This window comes from Mytilus trossulus, chromosome 12, assembly GCF_036588685.1.
Source record: "Mytilus trossulus isolate FHL-02 chromosome 12, PNRI_Mtr1.1.1.hap1, whole genome shotgun sequence".
Lineage (NCBI taxonomy): Eukaryota > Metazoa > Mollusca > Bivalvia > Mytilida > Mytilidae > Mytilus > Mytilus trossulus.
Window position 1 is genome coordinate 1,006,584 of NC_086384.1, and position 20,307 is coordinate 1,026,890.

Genomic DNA, 20,307 nt, shown 5'->3' on the forward strand with positions numbered 1-20,307 from the left:
CTTAATGAAATGTAGAGAAATTGATCATTTGAGGAACATCAAAGGTCAAAGGTGATGCAATCATGATGCATTATTATGAATGAATTGACTTTGTGGTTAGTAATCAGTCTTTTATTCAATTGAAATGTTCAGTATAAAAGAAAGAGTTTTTGACGGTATCAGCACAGTTCATATCCAGCTTCAATAGTAAGGTAAGATTTTCTGATTTCTTTAAAAAAAAAAAGGTTTTTTATTTTTTTGATTTAATAAATTTAAGATAGTTTTAAATGAAGGCGACTTTTTGTATTCCTTTAAGGGGTTGCTAGTTCTATTTAATATAATATACTTGGTGTTAGCCAAGGCTCCGTATTGTATGCCTTACTTTTTAAAAATAGTTTATAAATTAGACAATTTATAAATGTAAACCATTATAGGTCAATAGTATAAGTTTTGTTTTTAACAGCAGAGTAAAGAAATTGTAGTTTTCTATTATCAATTTACTTAGTCAATAATTTAACTGATTTGAGAACGTTTGAATGCTACCTTTAAATTTTACCATTAAGAGATGTGTTCATTCAAATATGCATTTATAGACAAAGTATGTCAATATTGAAAATATAAATAAGGATCCACCAAGAATAATATTTTTTTCGACCAATCTGGTTCACAAAACATGTATGTTTTCGTGCTTTTTGTTAAACCAAACATAAAAAAATTATCTGATGCTTTACATATTTTCTGAAAGGATCTAAACATGAAACGATCATGCTTTACATATTACATCTCAAAAAATCTTAAGAACTTTTGTCGAAAGGAAGATCAACAGGAAAAGCATTTAATGCGTCAATTTAGGAAACGCAGTGTTAATGGCACGTTGTTTGTGTATCTGTTGTTTTTGCAGGCGTTGAAGACCTTTTCAAAATCACACAGTGTATCAACTATAACAGTCACATTGATTTTTATAATTGTCGGATTTAGAAATTGAAATATCGTTTCAAAAATTATCTATCATTGAAGACCGTGTGTTAATTTCCTCATTACTTTTCTTTATGAAATGTTGTCAAAAGAAATTAACAAAAATACCAAAAAATAAATTTGAAAAGTCCGTAATTAAAACATAGTCTGTAATCAAATTAAAAAAAAAAAAAAAATTTGAACCGTTATTAATGTATGATGTATATCAAGATGCATCGATTTTTCTTAAACAAGGAATTTCTCCATAATGATACAATCTGTTTTGCTAATTCATGTTGAAAGTTTCAAAATGGTTTAGTATCCGGCAAAACTTTTATGTACTATGAGTGAAGTTCCTGTAACAAAAAAAGAAAATTATGCAATACTTTCTGTACAACTAAAAACATTTATAACGAATTACTTTGTTTTCTTTGCAGTACAGACGATCCATATCAAAATGGTTTTCACTTTAGCCGTCGTTTTGCTAACTGTCTTCAGTTCTGCCTACTGCTCTGGCAAAGACTCATATGGATATGGTAGCGGGTATGGCTCTGGATATGGATCCGGAGTTGGATCCGCAGTCCTTCTAGGAGGTGGCGGTAGTGGATATGGTGATTACGGACTCGGATCCGGTATCGGATCTGTAGCTGTTCTAGGAGGTTTATCCGGCGCTGGATACGGACCAGTAGGAAAAGGCGGATACGGACCAGCACCAGTTGTTGTCAGTGGTGGATACGGCTCTGGGTATGGCTCTGGGTATGGATCCGGAGTTGGATCTGCAGTCCTTCTAGGAGGTGGCGGCAGCGGATATGGTGGTTACGGACTCGGATCCGGTGTCGGATCTGTAGCTGTTCTCGGAGGTGTTTCCGGTTCCGGATATGGACCAGTAGGCAAAGGCGGATATGGACCAGCACCAGTTGTTGTCAGTGGTGGATACGGTTCAGGATATGGCTCTGGATATGGATCCGGAGTTGAATCCGCAGTCCTTCTAGGAGGTGGCGGAAGCGGATATGGACCAGTTTCCGGAGGTAAAGGTGGATACGGACCAGCACCAGTTGTTGTCAGTGGTGGATACGGATCTGGATATGGATCTGGATATGGATCCGGAGTTGGATCTGCAGTCCTTTTAGGAGGTGGTGGTAGCGGATATGGACCAGTTTCCAGAGGTTATGGCTCAGGAATCGCTTTGGGTTCAGTTATTGTCGGAAGCGGATCTGGTGCTGGATATGGATATGGACCAGTCAAAGGAGGTAACGGATACGGTCCAGGACCAGTTGTTGTAAGCGGTGGATACGGAGCTGGATACGGAGCTGGATACGGACCAGTCTCAGTCGGAGCAGGTTACGGACCAGTCTCAGTTGCAGCTGTCGGTGTCGGAGGTGGTTATGGCTACGGAAAAGGATCCCAATACTAAGGTATGCATTCTTATCAAAACACAATACAAAAAACGAAGTATGAATGATAAGACTTTTCTACAATATGGTAAGTGATCAACATGTCGATATAGATTTGTTGTGTCCGTTTTCTTAAGGATTTACAAAGTTATAAATATTAACTTATTTGACAGTCTTAAAAAAAATCAAAATTACTGAACTACGAGGCAAATTAAAAATACGGGTTCAGCTGTCATTTCCGTTTCGTCCATGTCGATCGAACAAACCCAAAAAGCACAAAAAATGTATATCAAATTTACCAACTGAGTGCATTGCCTACAGCTATGTTTGCATTATATTTATTGATGTTAAACCAGCCCATTTAGGATTGAAATATGTTTAGTCCTGTTAAAAAATGGCTAATTTAAGATACACTGTAATGAAGAATCGCACGTTTGACGTCAGAATGTAAACGTCACACAGGAAGAGATTTAAAATAATTATGTCGTTCAAAGTATGCTAAAAATTATAATCGAGCAGTTTCATAATGGCGGGATGTTTAAAGTACAGAGCTACGTCATATGTATAAAAAAAAAAAAAAAAAAAAAAACACACTGACAAAGCACACTAGCAAAAATTTAAGATTGATTTTCCTCGCAGTATTTTTGTGGTTTTACATTGAACACGACAATTGAAACAAATACAAAAGGACATTATTTCTGATTAGTTGGCATTAGTACGGAAATATTTTTACAGTTCACATGTCGTTGAGCGGTCTAATTTTCCTAACTCGAGTTTTCCTAGCTATTTAAAATGTTAAATTTAGAAAAGTTTACAAGTTTTAATTGATAGAATGGACACGTAATGATCATTCAAACATACATAGACAAATGATAGACATTACTTATTTTGTTTTTTTATATTTTCAGGTGAAGTGATTATGAAGAAAGTCCCTAATGATAATGAATCCATACCATTATGACAGCAGTTCTTGGTTTCTGTAACATTCCCTCATACACCAAGAGCTGTATCACGTTATCATTATTGTATAGATGAAGTTCATTAATAAATGTAACCCGCAACAATTAATTATGCGTTACCATTTTTATACTCCATATTTATCGTATGTAGTATCAATAAAAAGTATAAAGACAAAAATACCTAGCCCAGAGGAAAAAGACGAAATCAAAAACTAAAACACAGCAAACAAAAGAATAACAACTGTCATATCCCTGACTTAATAAATGCATTTTCGTATGTAGAAAACGGTGGATTACACATGGTTTTATAGCACGCTAAACCACTCACTTGTATTTCAATCGAATAAATTTATATTATATGAACAACGATACTTGAACAAAACAAACAGACATAATAGGTAAAACGTATCAAGAAATGTCATGATATGTATGCCTATGTTATAAATTTTATAAGAACATTTTAGATTTATTTCTACCAAGTTCAGTAATATTTTCGAAAATCCTGAATATTTTGACTGGTTGTTAATTTCCATAAGCTATAAAGTCTACTTAACTGAAATAATCCCTGGTTTTTGGTGGTGTTCGTGTTGCTTATTTTTTTAGTTTCTTTGTTGTGTCATGTGTTGTATTGTTTGTCTTTTTCCTTTTAGCCATGTCAGTTTATTTTAGATTTATGACTTTGACTGTCCCTCTAGTATCTGTCGTCCCTCTTTTAATGATCTCGGATGTGCACAACCTTTGAATTATAAGCATCGAATTTTTAATCACTTTTTTTGAAATACCAAAATAAAAAATAGCCTTGATAAATCTATTTATAATTGAAATTATCAAAAGTCCTGAACTGACTGCCAGAGTTAATCAATTTAAAAGACCATTCATAAATTATTTTGACGCTTTTTAATAAAAAATTAAAATAAAAAAATACAACAGATACCACATGGTTATTTTACATCACAGTAGTAGATGAAAACTACAATATTATAACAATCGACTTAAACACTAATATCGGTAAACACAACACTACATGGAAAACCTAGAATTAAGTTAAACCTACCTTTACCTTTACAAGAGAAGCAAACAATACTAGAATGACATTTAAACTCATAAATCGAAAATGAAATGCCACAGACCGTTAAAAATGAACATATCAATAGTACACAAAACATATGAAACAAACTATTTGAGCCAGCATTGTAACAGGCCTTATAAAGTAAAGCACTTGTTGTATTGTTCTGTAGATTACTTTTTAGCTCACCTGGCCCGAAGGGCCAAGTGAGCTTTTCCCATCACTTTGCGTCCGGCGTCCGTCGTCCGTCGTCCGTCGTCCGTCGTCGTTGTTAACTTTTACAAAAATCTTCTCCTCTGAAACTACTGGGCCAAATCAAACCAAACTTGGCCACAATCATCATTGGGGTATCTAGTTCAAAAAATGTGTGGCGTGACCCGGTCAACCAACCAAGATGGCCGCCAGGGCTAAAAATAGAACATAGGGGTAAAATGCAGTTTTTGGCTTATAACTCAAAAACCAAAGCATTTAGAGCAAATCTGACATTGGGTAAATATGTTTATCAGGTCAAGATCTATCTGCCCTGAAATTTTCAGATGAATCGGTCAATCGGTTGTTTGGTTGCTGCCCCTGAATTGGTAATTTTAAGGAAATTTTGCTGTTTTTGGTTTTTATCTTGAATATTATTATAGATAGAGATAAACTGTAAACAGCAATAATGTTCAACAAAGTAAGATCTATAAATAATTCAACATGACCAAAGTGGTCAGTTGACCAGTTTAGGAGTTATTGCCCTTTATAGTAAATTTTTAACCATTTTTCGTAAATTAAAGTAATCTTTTACAAAAATCTTCTCCTCTGAAACTACTGGGCCAAGCTAATCCAAACTTGGCCACAATCATCTTTGGGGTATCTAGTTTTAAAAATGTGTGGCGTGACCTGGTCAACCAACCAAGATGGCCGCCACGGCTAAAAATAGAACATAGGGGTAAAATGCAGTTTTTGGCTTATAACTCAAAAACCAAAACCTTTTGAGGAAATTTGACAGAGATAAAAATGTTTATCAGGTCAAGATCTATCTGCCCTGAAATTTTCAGATGAATCAGTCAATTGGTTGTTGGGTTGCTGCTCCTGAATTGGTAATTTTAAGGAAATTTTGCTGTTTTTGGTTTTTATCTTGAATATTATTATAGATAGAGATAAACTGTAAACAGCAATAATGTTCAACAAAGTATTATCTACAAATAAGTCAACATGACCGAAATGGTCAGTTGACCCGTTTAGGAGTTATTGCCCTTTATAGTCAATTTTTAACCATTTTTTCGTAAATCTTAGTTATCTTTACAAAAATCTTCTCCTCTGAAACTACTGGGCCAAATTAATCCAAACTTGGCAACAATCATCTTTGGGGTATCTAGTTTTAAAAATGTGTGGCGTGACCAGGTCAACCAACCAAGATGGCCACAAAGGCTAAAAATAGAACATAGGGGTAAAATGCAGTTTTTGGCTTATAACTCAAAACCAAAGCATTTAGAGCAATCTGACTTGGGGTGAATTTGTTTATCAGATCAATATCTATCTGCCCTGTAATTGGAAGATGAATTTGACAACCTGTTGTTGGGTTGCTGCCCGTGAATCGGTAATTTTAAGGAAATTTTGCTGTTTTTGGTTATCATCTTGAATATTATTATTATAGATAAAGATAAAGATTTAAAAACACATCACCATCAACAAAACACAATTTTGTCATGAATTCATCTGCTTCCTTTATTTAATATTCACATATAACAAGGTGAGCGACACAGGCTCTTTAGAGCCTCTAGTTTACAGTACTTATTGCATACAAAAAATTTCAAATACGATTAAAATATCCCACACTTTTTTTGTAGTTCCTGTGACCTTTTAAAGTATCTTACATGGCTTTGATGTCCTTACATCACTTAGGCGTAAAATCACAAAAATATTGAACTCCGAGGAAAATCTAAAACGGAAAGTCCATATTCAAATGGCAACATCAAAAGCTCAAACACATCGCACGAATAGACAACAACTTTCAATAAAATAACTTGGTACATGCTATTTCTTTAGTGAAAAATGGTGGATCAAACCTAGTTTTAAACTAGTAGTTAGCTAAACCTCTCACTTCTATGCACTCCTATACAGTTCCATAATAATGTCAACGATGTGTGATAAAAAAAAAGATAATAGGTAAAAATGACAAAAATACGGTTTCACTATGACAACAAAGACAAATATATTAACAAACATTTAACATGAAACAGATTATTTAGATTTGTCAGGAAATTAAAATAGAAGATTTACATGCAACGGTCTTTTATATCTATATAGAGTAAGGATTTTTCTGATTGTTGAAAGCTGTAATATTACCTTTACCCTCTAACATCAACTTCATTTGTACTTTGATGATTAGTTGTCATATACGTTGTCCTGCTACTTCTCCTTATTTTCATATCAAAGTGCCTAACACATTTACCACTGGAAGCATAAATCTTTATAAAGCAATTTTGCACATATGTGTTTTGAATGAAACAGCGTTGTGTGTTGAGTTGTTTCTGATAATATATTTAAAAGAAAAATAAGGTATAGTTTTAACTAGTTATATCAATTGTTCAAAGCTATCTGGCAATTCGCCGTTTCAGAGTTAAATGCATTCTGGGTAATATTTTCAAAGGCGTAAACCAAAACATTGTGATTGGTTTAAAACGTTCTAAACAATAGAAATGCATCCAATAACGTGACGTCATTCTGGTGTACGAACAATAAGATTACCCATAATCCTATAGATTTGGAAAAGAAGAGTTGAGTTTTGCATGTTCCGCCGAGTGACAGCATTTTTTTTCTCTCCATATTTTATGAACTATCCCTATTTGAATTTGCCTTGGCTCTTCGATGATTTTCTAGCTTTTTTGCTGAAAGGTTGAAATTTTCTGCACTTTATTTTTCAGAGATCATTCTCTATTCATTTATCAACTATTTATCTATCACAATTTGGAACAATCAAGTGCAGTTTTAATGGACAAATACTAGCTCTTATAATTTCATCTTTCTTTAGATATAATAGGGGTCTTTTTTTAACCACGAATTGTATGGTTTTCATCCCGGATAAGAGCATTTCGTTATCTTGAGGAGTGGCCAATTTTATATACAAGGTGATAGGACGTGGCGCTGGAATATGTCACCTTTTTAGGCTTAAAAATATAACAATTGGGAAAGGTTACAGTTGTACCTAATGAAAAGGGTGGATAAAAGAACCTCAGCGGTACCCTATCAATTAAGTATTGACGTTCTCCCGATCCAAGTAAGAAATACATTTCTCCACTTATTGCAATGTTTTTCGGATTAGATGATAAGAAACTACGATTTGTTTAGAATAGAATTATTAAAAAAAGATTATTATTCTCATCCGTATATATCATTACATTTTATTCGTGTGATTAAGAAATTATTCAATCCGAATCAAGAAATCGTTGAGGCTTTGAAGAAATCATTATGACAATTTCTTCAAAGACGACATTAAACCTGAATGCCCTTTCATAACTATTACATTGTTTTTCTGTTCAATTTGCTAACTTTTTTATAACTTTATCATATTTCCGTTGAAGCATTAGTTAGGTTAACATGTTTTTCATTTGTGTGTTAGCAGATGTAGTTAAATGTACAATATGATTTACTGAACAAATTTTACAGTTAAAATAGAAAAGAAAAAAAAAGTAACAAATATATATACTGAACTCAGTTCAAGACGTAAAGTCTTTAATTAAATGACAAAATCAAAAAGCTATGAGTTTGACTGTCCCTTTGGTATCTTTCGTCCCTCTTTTAAACACATCAAACCTAAAGATCACTACTGTCATATTTCTTACTTGGTACAGGCATTTCTCTTATGTAGAATATGGTGGATTAAACCTGGTTTTATAGCTTGTCAAACCTCTCACTTGTATGACAGTCACAACGATGCGTGAACCCCCCCCCCCCCCCCCCAAAAAAAACCCCAGTAGATTGATACAGTCGATATCTGATTAAAAGATAAAATGTGTGACCCCGCCATATTATGTGTATGTCTATGCCGGTAGGTGCCTGTAATTTAGCTATTTTCTTTGATTGCTGTTTGTCATGTATGATTGTATGTTTATTGATCTTTTCGAGGTTTACGTGTTTAAATTATTTATAGTTTGTCTCTTTTGGATTGTTTATAGCTCACAATACGTAATACAGAATGGCGAACGGTGACCTATAGTAGTTTAATTTCACTTCGTTTTGGTCTCTTCTCGATATATGTCTCATTAGCTATCATACCACATTCGTACCTTTTTTTGTTTTGTGGTTCATTTTTGGCGGCTTTGCAATTCCACATATTAAGAGAGTCAGTTTACCAAATGTGTTAACAACTATGTATTGAAGAGTCGTATAGCAATGACACGTGCATTGTATTTGTAAAATATCATCAAAGATAAAAAAAAAACAAAAAAAAAACATTGATATGGCAGACGTTTCAGTAACAACACATCTCATACCACTTGATATTATATGGTTAAACGTCCTCATCCACAGTCTATCAAACTAATACCCTAATGTCTTCATATTTCTAAATGCCTGTACCAAGTCATGAATATGACAGTTGTTTGACAGTTCGTTTGATGTGTTTGAGTCTTTGATTCTGCCTTTTGACTTTTCTTTTTGAATTTCATTATCATAATTAATTTGTATACTTAGTCTCGCAAAAGAAATAAATATTTAACGGCATGGTGATAATAAAGGATTATAATGAAATTTTAAGAAAGTAGCAAATGAGGCAGAAAAGTAAAATGTTATTAGTTCTAAAAAGTCGTTCACTTCGAATGTTGTCTTTGAAGAACAAGTTTGAAGTAATTCTCGATTCTGATTGATTAATTTCTTGATAAAACGCATAATCCGTTTATCAAAAATTGAAAACAACACGTTTAATAATTTAAAGCGTCCGACGCGCTTTTGTTTTTTATTTATCTTCACCAATACCGCATAAAGCCAAAAAATTTAAATTCGAGGGATGTATAAGTACTGAAAGAGTTGAAGATAGTTATCAAAGGTACCAGGATTATAATTTAGTACGTCAGACGCGTGTTTTGTCTACACAATACTCATCAGTGACGCTCATGTCAAAATATTTATAAAGCCAAAGAAATAGAAAATGAAGAGCATTGTGGATCCAAAATTCCAAAAAGATGTGCCCAATACAGCAAAAGTCATCTATGCCTGGAATAAAAAAATCCTTAGTTTTACGAAGAATTCAAAGTTTTGTAAACAAGAAAAGAGCTATATGAAAAACATACCATCTAAAACAATAGCCAAATTCATCAAAGGTCACCTTTTTCTTTATGGATTAACATATTTTAAATATTCTATTTTATTTAATAGTTATTTCTTCATGTCTTTTTCGGGAAACATTTCAATAAGTTTAGAAATGTATTATTATTATGATCTCATTCAGGAAGAAACAAAAATAATGACAGAACAAAAACTCAAGCATAATAGGTAACTATCGATGATGACAAAAGGTGACCACGTATGTAATCTTACTAATGAAAGAGAGATGAAATCATTGAAGCTAGTATTTGTCCACTGAAAATGAACTTGACTATACAGTTTTCCAATCTCTGCAAAATTATAAAAGATAAATAGTTGACAGATGAATAGAAAAATTGGCCTGAAAATTTGAGTTCCAAAAAATGTACTAAGAACAATAGAAATACTACCACCTAATGCACATGCAATGAATGACATTACTAATGCATAGCTAGCGCATAGAATTAGGAGGCATATCTCTGTGTATGATCAAGTCAGTCTCATATCTTAAATCTTAAAAGTAGTAAAATTATTAAACCAATCAAAATAATACTACTAAAATATCAAAGTCATGGTTTCAGATTTTATAAACTTCATCGAATGCTAATTCTCACGCTAAACGAACTTGCTAATTATAATATCTCTCGGCATTCTTAGCTAACGTTAAATAAAGGCAACAGGGGTATACCGCTGTTCAAAACTGATAAATCCATGGACAAAAAAAATCGGGGTAACAAACTAAACTGAGGGAAACACATAAATTATAGGAGGAGACCACATTAACATGTAACAAACACAGAAACGGACTAAGCATTAGACAAAATCCTATGAAAATAACAAACATAACATCAAAACAAATACATGAATTGGGATAGATAAATACCGTGACACGTCTTATAGTAATGTGAATTCACACTCAAAAATAAGAGAAAACAAACAACACAACGGAAACACAACTTTAAAATGTAACACGCACAGAACAGAACTATAATATAACAATTGCCTTATTCCTGACTTGGAACAGGATATTTTTTAAAGGAAAAATGGTGGGTTGAACCTGGTTTTGTGGCATGCCAAACCTTCCTTTTTAATGGCCATATGAAATATAACATTAAAATGACGACACAACATTACAGGACTACATTGTAAATAAATAGGAGAACACATTTGACTATTTGAATAATATTACTAAACATCCAAATTAGTCAGGCTTCTGATGTTAATATTGCATTTAAAATCACTTACTTAAATTTATGATTCCCAAGCCTTACAAACATGTAATTTATCTGGCTCTTGCCATTTTAACATTAAATTACTTTTAAAGTCCCTATATAAATGTTTATATATAAAGTAACGACTTGTTGTATATACACTGGTTATTTTGGTGGAGGATACAGTTCATTCATATTTTACAAACAATTTATTGTGTTTTAATATACAGATACTGTTATAATTTATCGGTCTCATCAGATTGCTCCTCAACAGGAGGGAATTACAAAAGAAAAAGAAGAAGAAGAAGAAGAAGAAGAAGAAGAAGAAGAAGAAGAAGAAGAAGAAGAAGAAGAAGAAGAAGAAGAAGAAGAAGAAGAAGAAGAAATAAAGAAATTTTAAACTTTTCAGAAAAAAATATTTTAAAAATTACGAGATCCAAGTCAAATTCAAGAAAAGGAAGTCGATGACAATTGACATAGATAATACGGAAAACAAATTGACAGATTGCTTGGTACAGGTGATATAGTAATATCATAGGTGAGCCCTTGCTCGATATGACCAAATTTATATAAGTATTGGGTGAAAATTGGGTTTGAACTTAGCCATATCGAGATACATGTACTTCCGTGGTGTTTTTTTTTTTTTTTTTTTTTTTTTTTTTACCGACGGCACACGTTCATTCCATCTATACGGTACCACCATTTTACACAGAACATGTGCAAATCCACCTTTGTATCGACATCATGCACAGAGTGTGTGCAAGTCCACCTTTGTATTGACAGCATGCACAGAGCATGTGCAAGTCCACCTTTGTATCGACATCATGCAGAGCATGTGCAAGTCCCGCTTAGCTCTGATAGCAGCGGCCAAACTGAATGTATTGGTCAAATCTCGCGGGACTCACTTATGATATAGTAATATCATAGGTGAGCCCTTGCTCGATATGACCAAATTTATATAAGTATTGGGTGAAAATTGGGTTACACAGCAGACCTCAATACTATAAGCTAGTATAACGACAACACACTTATAATTCCCAATTCTAACCTTTACATTCCCAATACTCACCCAAAACTTAAAAAATTGTCTTGTATAAATGAAGAAGTCAAAATTCTTATACAAATGGGAGTCCATGACAAAACTTGAAATATCGCCAACTAAGCAAACATCAAAAAGTTAAGAAATTTCAAATGAATACATCCCATGCAGAAAACTGATAAAAGCAGATTATGCCAACTGTTAACTCTTCCGTATACTTCTTGTGTTGTTTCCGAGACTTTCACGTGCATGCTCCATATCATAAATTTTAACAAACGTATGCAACCTATGACTTAAATTAAAGTGTTAATATTTTCAGTTGAACCGATCTTAAGTTTGACAGAGCGAACTATCTGTTATGTAGTAGTTTTTGCATACTTCGAGAACGATCAAGTGGTGCATGAGCTCTAGATGATTTATATGTATTACATCGGGTGACTAAGACAGGTTTTGTGTCTTTGCCCTTTATCCCTTATTTCCCATAATCAGGGAAATCCTCTTGAATATTCAATACATCCAATACATGTATGAAATAAAAAGAATGTGTAGAGAATGACATGTGTAATATGTTGTCCATATAAAATCAGATGTTGTTTAATTACTAATGAGACAACTAACCAGCCAAGATCAAATGTTGTTGGTGTAAGCAATTCGCATACCTTAATAGAACAGAAACCACAAGTCTCCCTCTAAATTTAACAAACTTATTTTCAAAAACAAATTTCGTTAAACAGATTATGAAAAGTAATATTTATTAAAGAAAAGTGTATTCAATACAGTGCGTCTTCACAAAATTTAATTCTAGCATACATGTACAAAATAGTAATACATAATATCCCTCGAAAAATAGAGGCAAATCCAATTTCAAAAATTCTCTATTTTTACATACCTTCATACTTAATACATAATATCCCTCAAAATACAAGCTAGTCATAGTCATAGTCAATATACATAAATAGTAGTAGTACATTATTCCCTCAAAATACAAAAAATAATTAAACAAGCATCATAAGTAACAAACTTTTACTCTAAACACTTCAAACTGTCACTGAAAAGCATTGGAAAGTTTATTGACCTCACAATACGACTCGAATATAGATCTACAGATATTAGATTCAGAAACCCCTGTATTAGCCATGATGGAACTGACTGACCCTCTTCCTACCATACTTGACAATCTACTATATCTTTGGTAAGAGGACGAAGAAGACCAACCTATATGCTGCATGATGTCACTTGTAGATCCCCCTGACAAAGCTAAAGTAATAGCACAAGCTCCCCGAATTCCATGAGGGGTCTCACCGTCGTAAATATCGAGTTTCTTTAAATATTTCCTCAAGCGATCATACATAGCATTCGAAGATACAGGATTGTCAGTAACATCTTTTCGATTTCTACTCAACGTACGGAATAAATAACCAAAACGTAAATCAACTCCAAGTGCCCTGGCACCTTCAACGTACCTTTCCAGTGCTTTGACTGGACAAATTAAAGTATCATCAAATCTTAAGATGGAAAATTCATTCACTTTCCCTTTTCCAAGTGTTTTGCCTACTGTGTGTGAAAATAGAAAACCGTCACCATTTGGTAATAATTTAACCTCTTGTGAAATACACAAGCCCAAGTCATTCGCTCTGTCTCCTGAAAAGTATTGAACTTTGAAAAATGCTTGATCTCTAAGGAATATGAATCTTTCAGAGGATTTCATAACAGGATCCAACAACAACTCATCAATATGAACACTAATTGATCGGAGTTTGTCTAAAAATAGAGGTTTTGCCTGCTTTTGTACAACATGGGATTTTGACTGCTCAAACTGAATAGCATGCAAATATTTGTCTACCTCTGGACTACACACAGGATTACCAATTTTAGTTATTTCATTCCACTCAGAACCCCGACCATTAGATTCAAATATAGCTTTTAATTGTCCTAGCATAGACTGAACAGTTCCTGCTGCTAACCTTAACGGACACTGACATGAATGAATACCCAACTTACCAAGAAATTCACAGGTTAAGTCATGTACTTGCGTTTTCCCCCTTGAATCCTTCATGACCATAAATCGCCTTACTTCTAAAGGGGAAGCGGTTTTTAAACACTTAACAGGTTCACCTTCAAATAAAAACTTCTCAAACTCTTTTTCCAGCGAAAGTTTTTTCTTATTATAACTAGTGCTTCCAATTAAACTGTCTAAATATCTCAAACGCCTTTCCACTGAACAATTATTCGTGATACTTTCCGAACTTTCAATCAAAATGGGTTTTTGTCCACATGACTGGCAAAATTGATACCCAACATCATTTGCATAACCACACACTAAACACTTTTCTGCTGGCAGCCAAACTCGTGGTACACCATTCTACAAAAAGGTAAAACTAAAAATGAAGTCGTGCGACAATTAAACGCCATGGTAAACCCTTAGTGTCCAACTTAAACCCTTTAGTAGATGGGTACAACAGGGCTTTGTGTTCATTTCGTTCAGCTAACACATTCCATACTGACACATGTTCCCAGAAAAAAGGCCACCACACTGGTCTTGGAAACAACTCAGGAACCACAAATGTACAACTCTTAACCCCAATCTGAGCACAAAACTTCAAAACGGCAAAAATTAAACAAAAAGGGGGGAACACATAAGGATTTTTTTCCAAATTCAAGTCCTGAGAAAAAACATTAACACCATCTGAAAGAACTGTGGGGAATGGTGTAAAATGTTTTAACGGATAACCATAAGTATCATTCATAGTATTAGAGTCTAATGCCATCAAATCTGAAGTGTGGGGACCAAACCTCTCTTCAACAAATTTCCACTTCATAGGAGATAACATAGCATCTGATAATCTCAACTTTCTGGACTCCCTGTCAGCAGGGTTTCTACTAGAACTAGCATATACAAGACGTAGGTCCATGTTAACTGTTTTTGAAAGAGTGAATATCTTTCGCAAAACTCCATTCAACGAGGGGTCTCTACCTCCTTGATTACTCCAAGCATTAACTACCGCAAGATTATCACAAAACGTGTCCACCCGAGAGTCGATAATTCTCTCTTTAACAGAACAGAGGGAGTGTAGTAGTGCATTTGCCTCCTTAACGTGGATAGGAGAGCTATCATTCTTATTCCAAAAGTCACCAAACTCTACCGTAACCTCTTTGCAAATCATAAAGGCACCCCACTTAAAAAGCGACGAGTCAGTTGCTAAAATCAATTGTAAATGGGTTTCTAATCTCCAAGAGGCAGTTCCCTTCCAATTATCCAAAAAACGCCAATATTCCAACTCCTCTTTTAACTCTTTGTAAATGTTAATTTTCTTACTATTTTTAGAAGCAAGGCTTATGGCCCTATTGATTTCCCTTGAAAACAACCTGGCAGAGGGGACAGCAAGAAAAAATGAAATACATTTTCCTGCGAAACGTTGAAGAGTTTTAATGCCTACGTCATTACCATCAAGGATAGATTCCCTTAAAATTCTAAATGATTCTTTTTTCTGCTCCGGCAAGATGAAGGCCAGTTTTGCTGAGTCACAAAACATTCCCAAGAATTTCAAACACCTGGTTGGTATAAAGCAACACTTTTCCAAGTTTAAAAAATATCCCAATCTAACAAGAACCTGACACAGAATGTACAGACTTTTTACCAATTCGGCATGACCGGATTTCTTCTTCAAATTTGTATTTTTAAACTCGCAAACTAACCTCTCATCTATGTACAATAAAGAAGGTACACCAAGGGAGCGACAATAGCTGATTGGAACTAGACCAGTAGTGTGATAAATAAAAGCACTAGCTTTGAAGCCGAAAGGAAGAGAGTTAAAAACCATGTACCAGCCTGCAAACTGGATTCGAAAATACTGTCTAGAATTGGGATTTAAAAGTATATGATCGTAACCAGACTTATCATCAAGAGATGCCATGAAAGAATCCTTTTCTATTAATCTAGGAACCTCTTTCAGAGTATCTAACGAAAACGGGAAATCCTTAATCCATAAATTCAAGTATCTTTCATCATGGCACATGCGTGGTTTTGATGGCTCAATAGTGATAGGTAAAACAAGTAACGGCGGATCACATTCCCCAACTCTACCAATTACAGTTAATGATCCATTGGCTATTCTTTCTAATAAAGTGTCACACAAAAATTTCTCAAATCCTTTGCAACTAGCAGAATTTTGAAAATAAGCAGGTTGGGGAAGACTTGAATCGTAACAACGACCCCTAAAATTTCCCTTAAAATGTTTAAACATGGGCCTAATATCTACCCCCTGTTTAATCCAGTCCAAAATTTCACTAGGACAACCTATTTTCTCCCATTGTTCTGAACAATACATTAAATTTCCTGCTTTGAAAAAATTAGGATCTAAAAAAGACAGATCCTCAAAATCATAGTCGCTTCCATTTACAACCTCTTCAGCACTTGGTAAGCAATCAGAGGGTTGGGTGATCTCTCCTTTATAATTTACTAAAAGTATGTCACTTTGCTTTCTTAATTTAACGCTAAATGGATCGAAACCCGATTTTAACTCCCAATCTGGAATTTCTGGCTCAAACTTTTCTTTCTTAGCCAAAGGTTCATGATCCCTGATATTCTGAAATTAACAAAAATTTCAACTCTGAAAAATTGCTTGAGATTTATAAAAATAAAATAAAGGAGAGAGACACTCAACCCTTGCCCGCGTGAAAAATTTTTCACTGGAGATCGAAGCTCCTGGGAAAGGGAAAGGCATCTAAAAGATTAAAATTAAAAAATATACAAAATACATAATTAATTGTCTTTTTTCATCTTTGGACAATTTGCAATAAAATGTCCCGACTCCTTGCAAAAATAACATACACCGTTTGACACTCTCCTGCCTCTACCTCCTTGCATTCTTGGAGGCCTAAAACCACCTGAATTATAGTTTGGCCCTGGATAAAAATTAGGATACGGGAAACCAAAACCTGGATTCTGATATCCATATCCAGGAAAAGGAAAAGCAGGAGCTGAAGTAGGTGGAGCATCTAATATATCCTGCCTCTCCTTTGACCCTGATGGTTCCTCGTATTTTTTAGATTTTGCCCAGTCTGAAATTAAGGAGGAAATCTTCTTGTCCTCCTGGGAACCAAATAACTTTAAGACGAGCCCACAAAAATCAACATTATCTTCGTATTTTTTACACATTGAAAAAGATTTTGAAAATAAAGAACAGTCCTTATGATTCGCTTTGTTAGCTGCATCAACCAACATTTCGATGGCCGCAAGTAATACTCCCGGTGTTGTAAGTTTTGGTCTTGCTGCCAAAGTTCTAACGTAAGATAGTGCTTCATCTACCTGTAAAACCTTTGAATTTTTCTTCAACTCATCCAGGTCTTGTCTCATTGCTTGCAGCTGCTGGTTTGTTGTGGATGGGTCTCCCTGAGCCGCTTTGCCATCACTTCCTACAACAAACAAAACGAAAAATAACTAAACTTCCTTGCAACAGTTTTTTAATATATATCAAAAGAAAAATCAAGAATATCAAAACATTCTAGCAATACAAATACAGGACAAGGTCTTGCTCTAAATAACATTCGTAAACTGTAAATGTAGGAAACCATGAAAGTAGCGCCACAACATTAAAACAAAATTAAGCGTTAAACGAAATAACTAAAATAACATTAAATTATCAAGTCTAGTTTTCTGTAAAAAATTAAGTTTACTTAGCAAAGAAATCCAGGTTTCTTGAAAATGCAACAAAACAAGACTAGATCTGTTGTTGTGAATAATATATGTTGCCGTGAATAATATCTCACTTAAATAAACAAACGCCTACATAAACATCAAGTTACAAATAAGAAGAGATTATCTTCGATAAGCATTTCAAAAGGGCTAAATTAGAACATACGGACAATGCAAGCAAACTAATCCAAAAAACATTCATACCTTTCGCCGCTGGTGTATCTGTACTCGGATTACTAGTACCTAACCTCTGACCTCTACCACCAACAGAATTCGCTAACAATATGCTTTCATGCACTAAGAGACGCACATTCTCAATGTTATCATCTTTCCCACACAGCAGAATTAATACATCTTTAACGGATTCACCTGGAATTAAAAAAGGCACTAATCAATCAAACGGAACAGATACAATTTCAAGTATAATGTGTAAAAAATCACGAACCGTGGAAAGCGAAAAACTCTGAGGTAACTTGCCAAGTTACCGTCAATAAAATCATAAGTTCTGATGACACTAAATAACAAGAATTAACATAAAAACCAAAAGGCTAAAAATATCGCACCAGACGCAGATCTACATTTCTAAAAAAAAAATGTTTGTTCAAAAGAGCATTATCGGTCAAATGAAGCTAATTAAATTATCAAAAACAAAAATTAAAGCCATAATTACTTTGAATACAAGGTTCTCTAAAAGTCTTAAGAAAACGTTATAATAAATTATAAATTACCCGTAAGCTTCTCAAACTGAGCAATTAATTCGACTTTTGTCAAACTCTCTAATGGTTCATCTTTTTTCAGTCTTGACAGCTCTAAAACCGCTTCTGCATCTGCGTTTTTTACCCTCAAAATGATCGGGATTAAACTTTTTCCCGCAAGGGAGCAATTTGGCTTCAATACCTGAGCCATAGCTGAAATTAAAAAGAATAAATTGAGTAACCCCATTACAAATCGTGCAATGCGGACTGTCTTCGTCATAATTCTCAATACGCGTTGCAACCAATGCAGACGCAAACTCCATTTTAGTACACTAAATATAAAAACAGAATTAAACCACAACTACTTTACTGTTATCAACAAAATACATTGCAAGCATTTACTACATTTAACTAGATTTAAAAAACTTGCATAGTAACCCCATTAGAAATCCGCCATTAAAAATCGTGCAATGCTGACTGTCTTCGTCATAAATTAAAGATAAAAACATCTTTTTCTAAATGAACTCATGAACATTCAATAAAATAAATGTGCTCTAAAACTCGTAGAATGAAGTAAACCAAAAACATTCTTCCCGACATACCGGACAGTTCTCAATACGCGTTGCAACCAATGCAGGCGCAAACTCCATTTTAGTACATTAAATATTAAAACAGCATTAAACCACAACTACTTTACTGTTATCAACAAAATACATTGCAAGCATTTACTACATTTAACTAGATTTAAAAAACTTGCATAGTAACCCCATTAGAAATCCGCCATTAAAAATCGTGCAATGCTGACTGTCTTCGTCATAAATTAAAGATACAAATATCTTTTCTAAAGGAACTCATGAACATTAAATAAAATGTGCTTTTAAACTCCTAAAATGAATTAAACCAAAAACATTCTCCTTCAAAGTTATTATTTCTAGTACCTCGAAAATAACGCAAAATTCGGAGCTTTCTTCTCCCTAGATATATTTAACAAAAATCTCTTACAATATCTTCATTTAACGCTGCAACCTATGCAAACGCAACTTAAAGCTTTAAATCATACAACACTTCCCGACATACAGGACAGTTCTCAAAACGCGTTGCAACCATTGCAGACGCAAACTCCATTTTTGTACATTAATTATAAAAACAGCATTAAACCACAACTACTAGCTGTTATCAACAAAATACATTGAAAGCATTAACTACATTTAACTAGATTTAAAAAACTTACTTCCACAGTAAGAAACTTCTTTACACTACAACCATGCTCTACTCAAGAGCTGTTAAAGTCCGTGCTGTCACGCTTGATAGCAGCGGCCAAACTGAATGTATTGGTCAAATCTCGCGGGACTCACTTATGATACAATAAACTCAAATGAGACTTTTTGTTTGGTTCAAATTTTATATCAGAAACAACTTAACACACAATTATGTTTTCTCAGATCAACCCAATTGTTAAAACATATGTGCAAAATTGATTATTATAGATTCATGCTATCAGGTGTAACTATAAAACACATTAATATGAAATAAGGATATGTGGCATGATTGCGTATTAGACAACTATTCACCAAATTTTTAATGTAGTGATTAAAGCAATTAAAATTAATCGAAATATCTGCAACAATTATAAAATTGTATACTGTATAGCCGGATATGTAAACTTATTCTTCCAGTTTACTGACAAATTTCTGACAAATCTAAAAAAATGTCTTGACTTTCTTTATTAATTTTCTTCAAAATGTATTACCTTCACCTAAGTGAGCTGAGGACATCAAAGACATACCATATATTTAATAAAGATCACATTAACTACAAAACGAATGAGGGATATTGTAATCTTATTGGAAATATTTGGTGTGCAAGAATTACCGTATCAGAAGGTACTATATAATATTTTACCAGAACAAGACAAATAATACTGTAAGTGATCAGGACTGTTCCAAGACTTGAACAAATAGTTTGTAAAGGTAGGTTTATAAACAACCACTAAACATTTAAATGTCTTTTGTTTTTGGGAAATATCGTTTTT

At 33.8% G+C, this 20,307-nt stretch overlaps 2 protein-coding genes across 2 annotated transcripts; one reads left to right on the forward strand and one right to left on the reverse strand.

Moving 5' to 3' along the window:
• Nucleotides 1–145: 145 nt before the first annotated feature.
• LOC134693018 (uncharacterized) lies at nt 146–3,395 on the forward strand. Its single transcript, XM_063553707.1, has 3 exons — nt 146–191; nt 1,371–2,348; nt 3,236–3,395. Exon 2 carries the CDS (start codon nt 1,391–1,393, stop codon nt 2,345–2,347), a length of 957 nt encoding a protein of 318 aa, XP_063409777.1. The 5' UTR covers nt 146–191; nt 1,371–1,390; the 3' UTR covers nt 2,348; nt 3,236–3,395.
• A 13,120-nt stretch (nt 3,396–16,515) lies between these two features.
• LOC134692885 (uncharacterized) lies at nt 16,516–19,589 on the reverse strand. The gene is made up of 4 exons (XM_063553504.1): nt 19,507–19,589; nt 18,309–18,488; nt 17,785–17,949; nt 16,516–17,300 (listed from the first exon to the last, which is right to left on the reverse strand). Exons 2-4 carry the CDS (start codon nt 18,484–18,486, stop codon nt 16,648–16,650), a joined length of 996 nt encoding a protein of 331 aa, XP_063409574.1. The 5' UTR covers nt 18,487–18,488; nt 19,507–19,589; the 3' UTR covers nt 16,516–16,647.
• Between the last annotated feature and the right edge of the window lie 718 nt (nt 19,590–20,307).

Coding starts and splice junctions, on each gene's coding strand:
- LOC134693018 (XM_063553707.1), top strand. CDS start 1,391: ATGGTTTTCACTTTAGCCGTCGTTTTGCTAACTGTCTTCAGTTCTGCC.
- LOC134692885 (XM_063553504.1), bottom strand. CDS start 18,486: ATGGCTCAGGTATTGAAGCCAAATTGCTCCCTTGCGGGAAAAAGTTTA. Junction 17,950..18,308: donor TCAGTTTGAGAAGCTTACGG/GTAATTTATAAT, acceptor TTTTAATTCCAG/GTGAATCCGTTAAAGATGTA. Junction 17,301..17,784: donor AGATACACCAGCGGCGAAAG/GTATGAATGTTT, acceptor TGTTTGTTGTAG/GAAGTGATGGCAAAGCGGCT.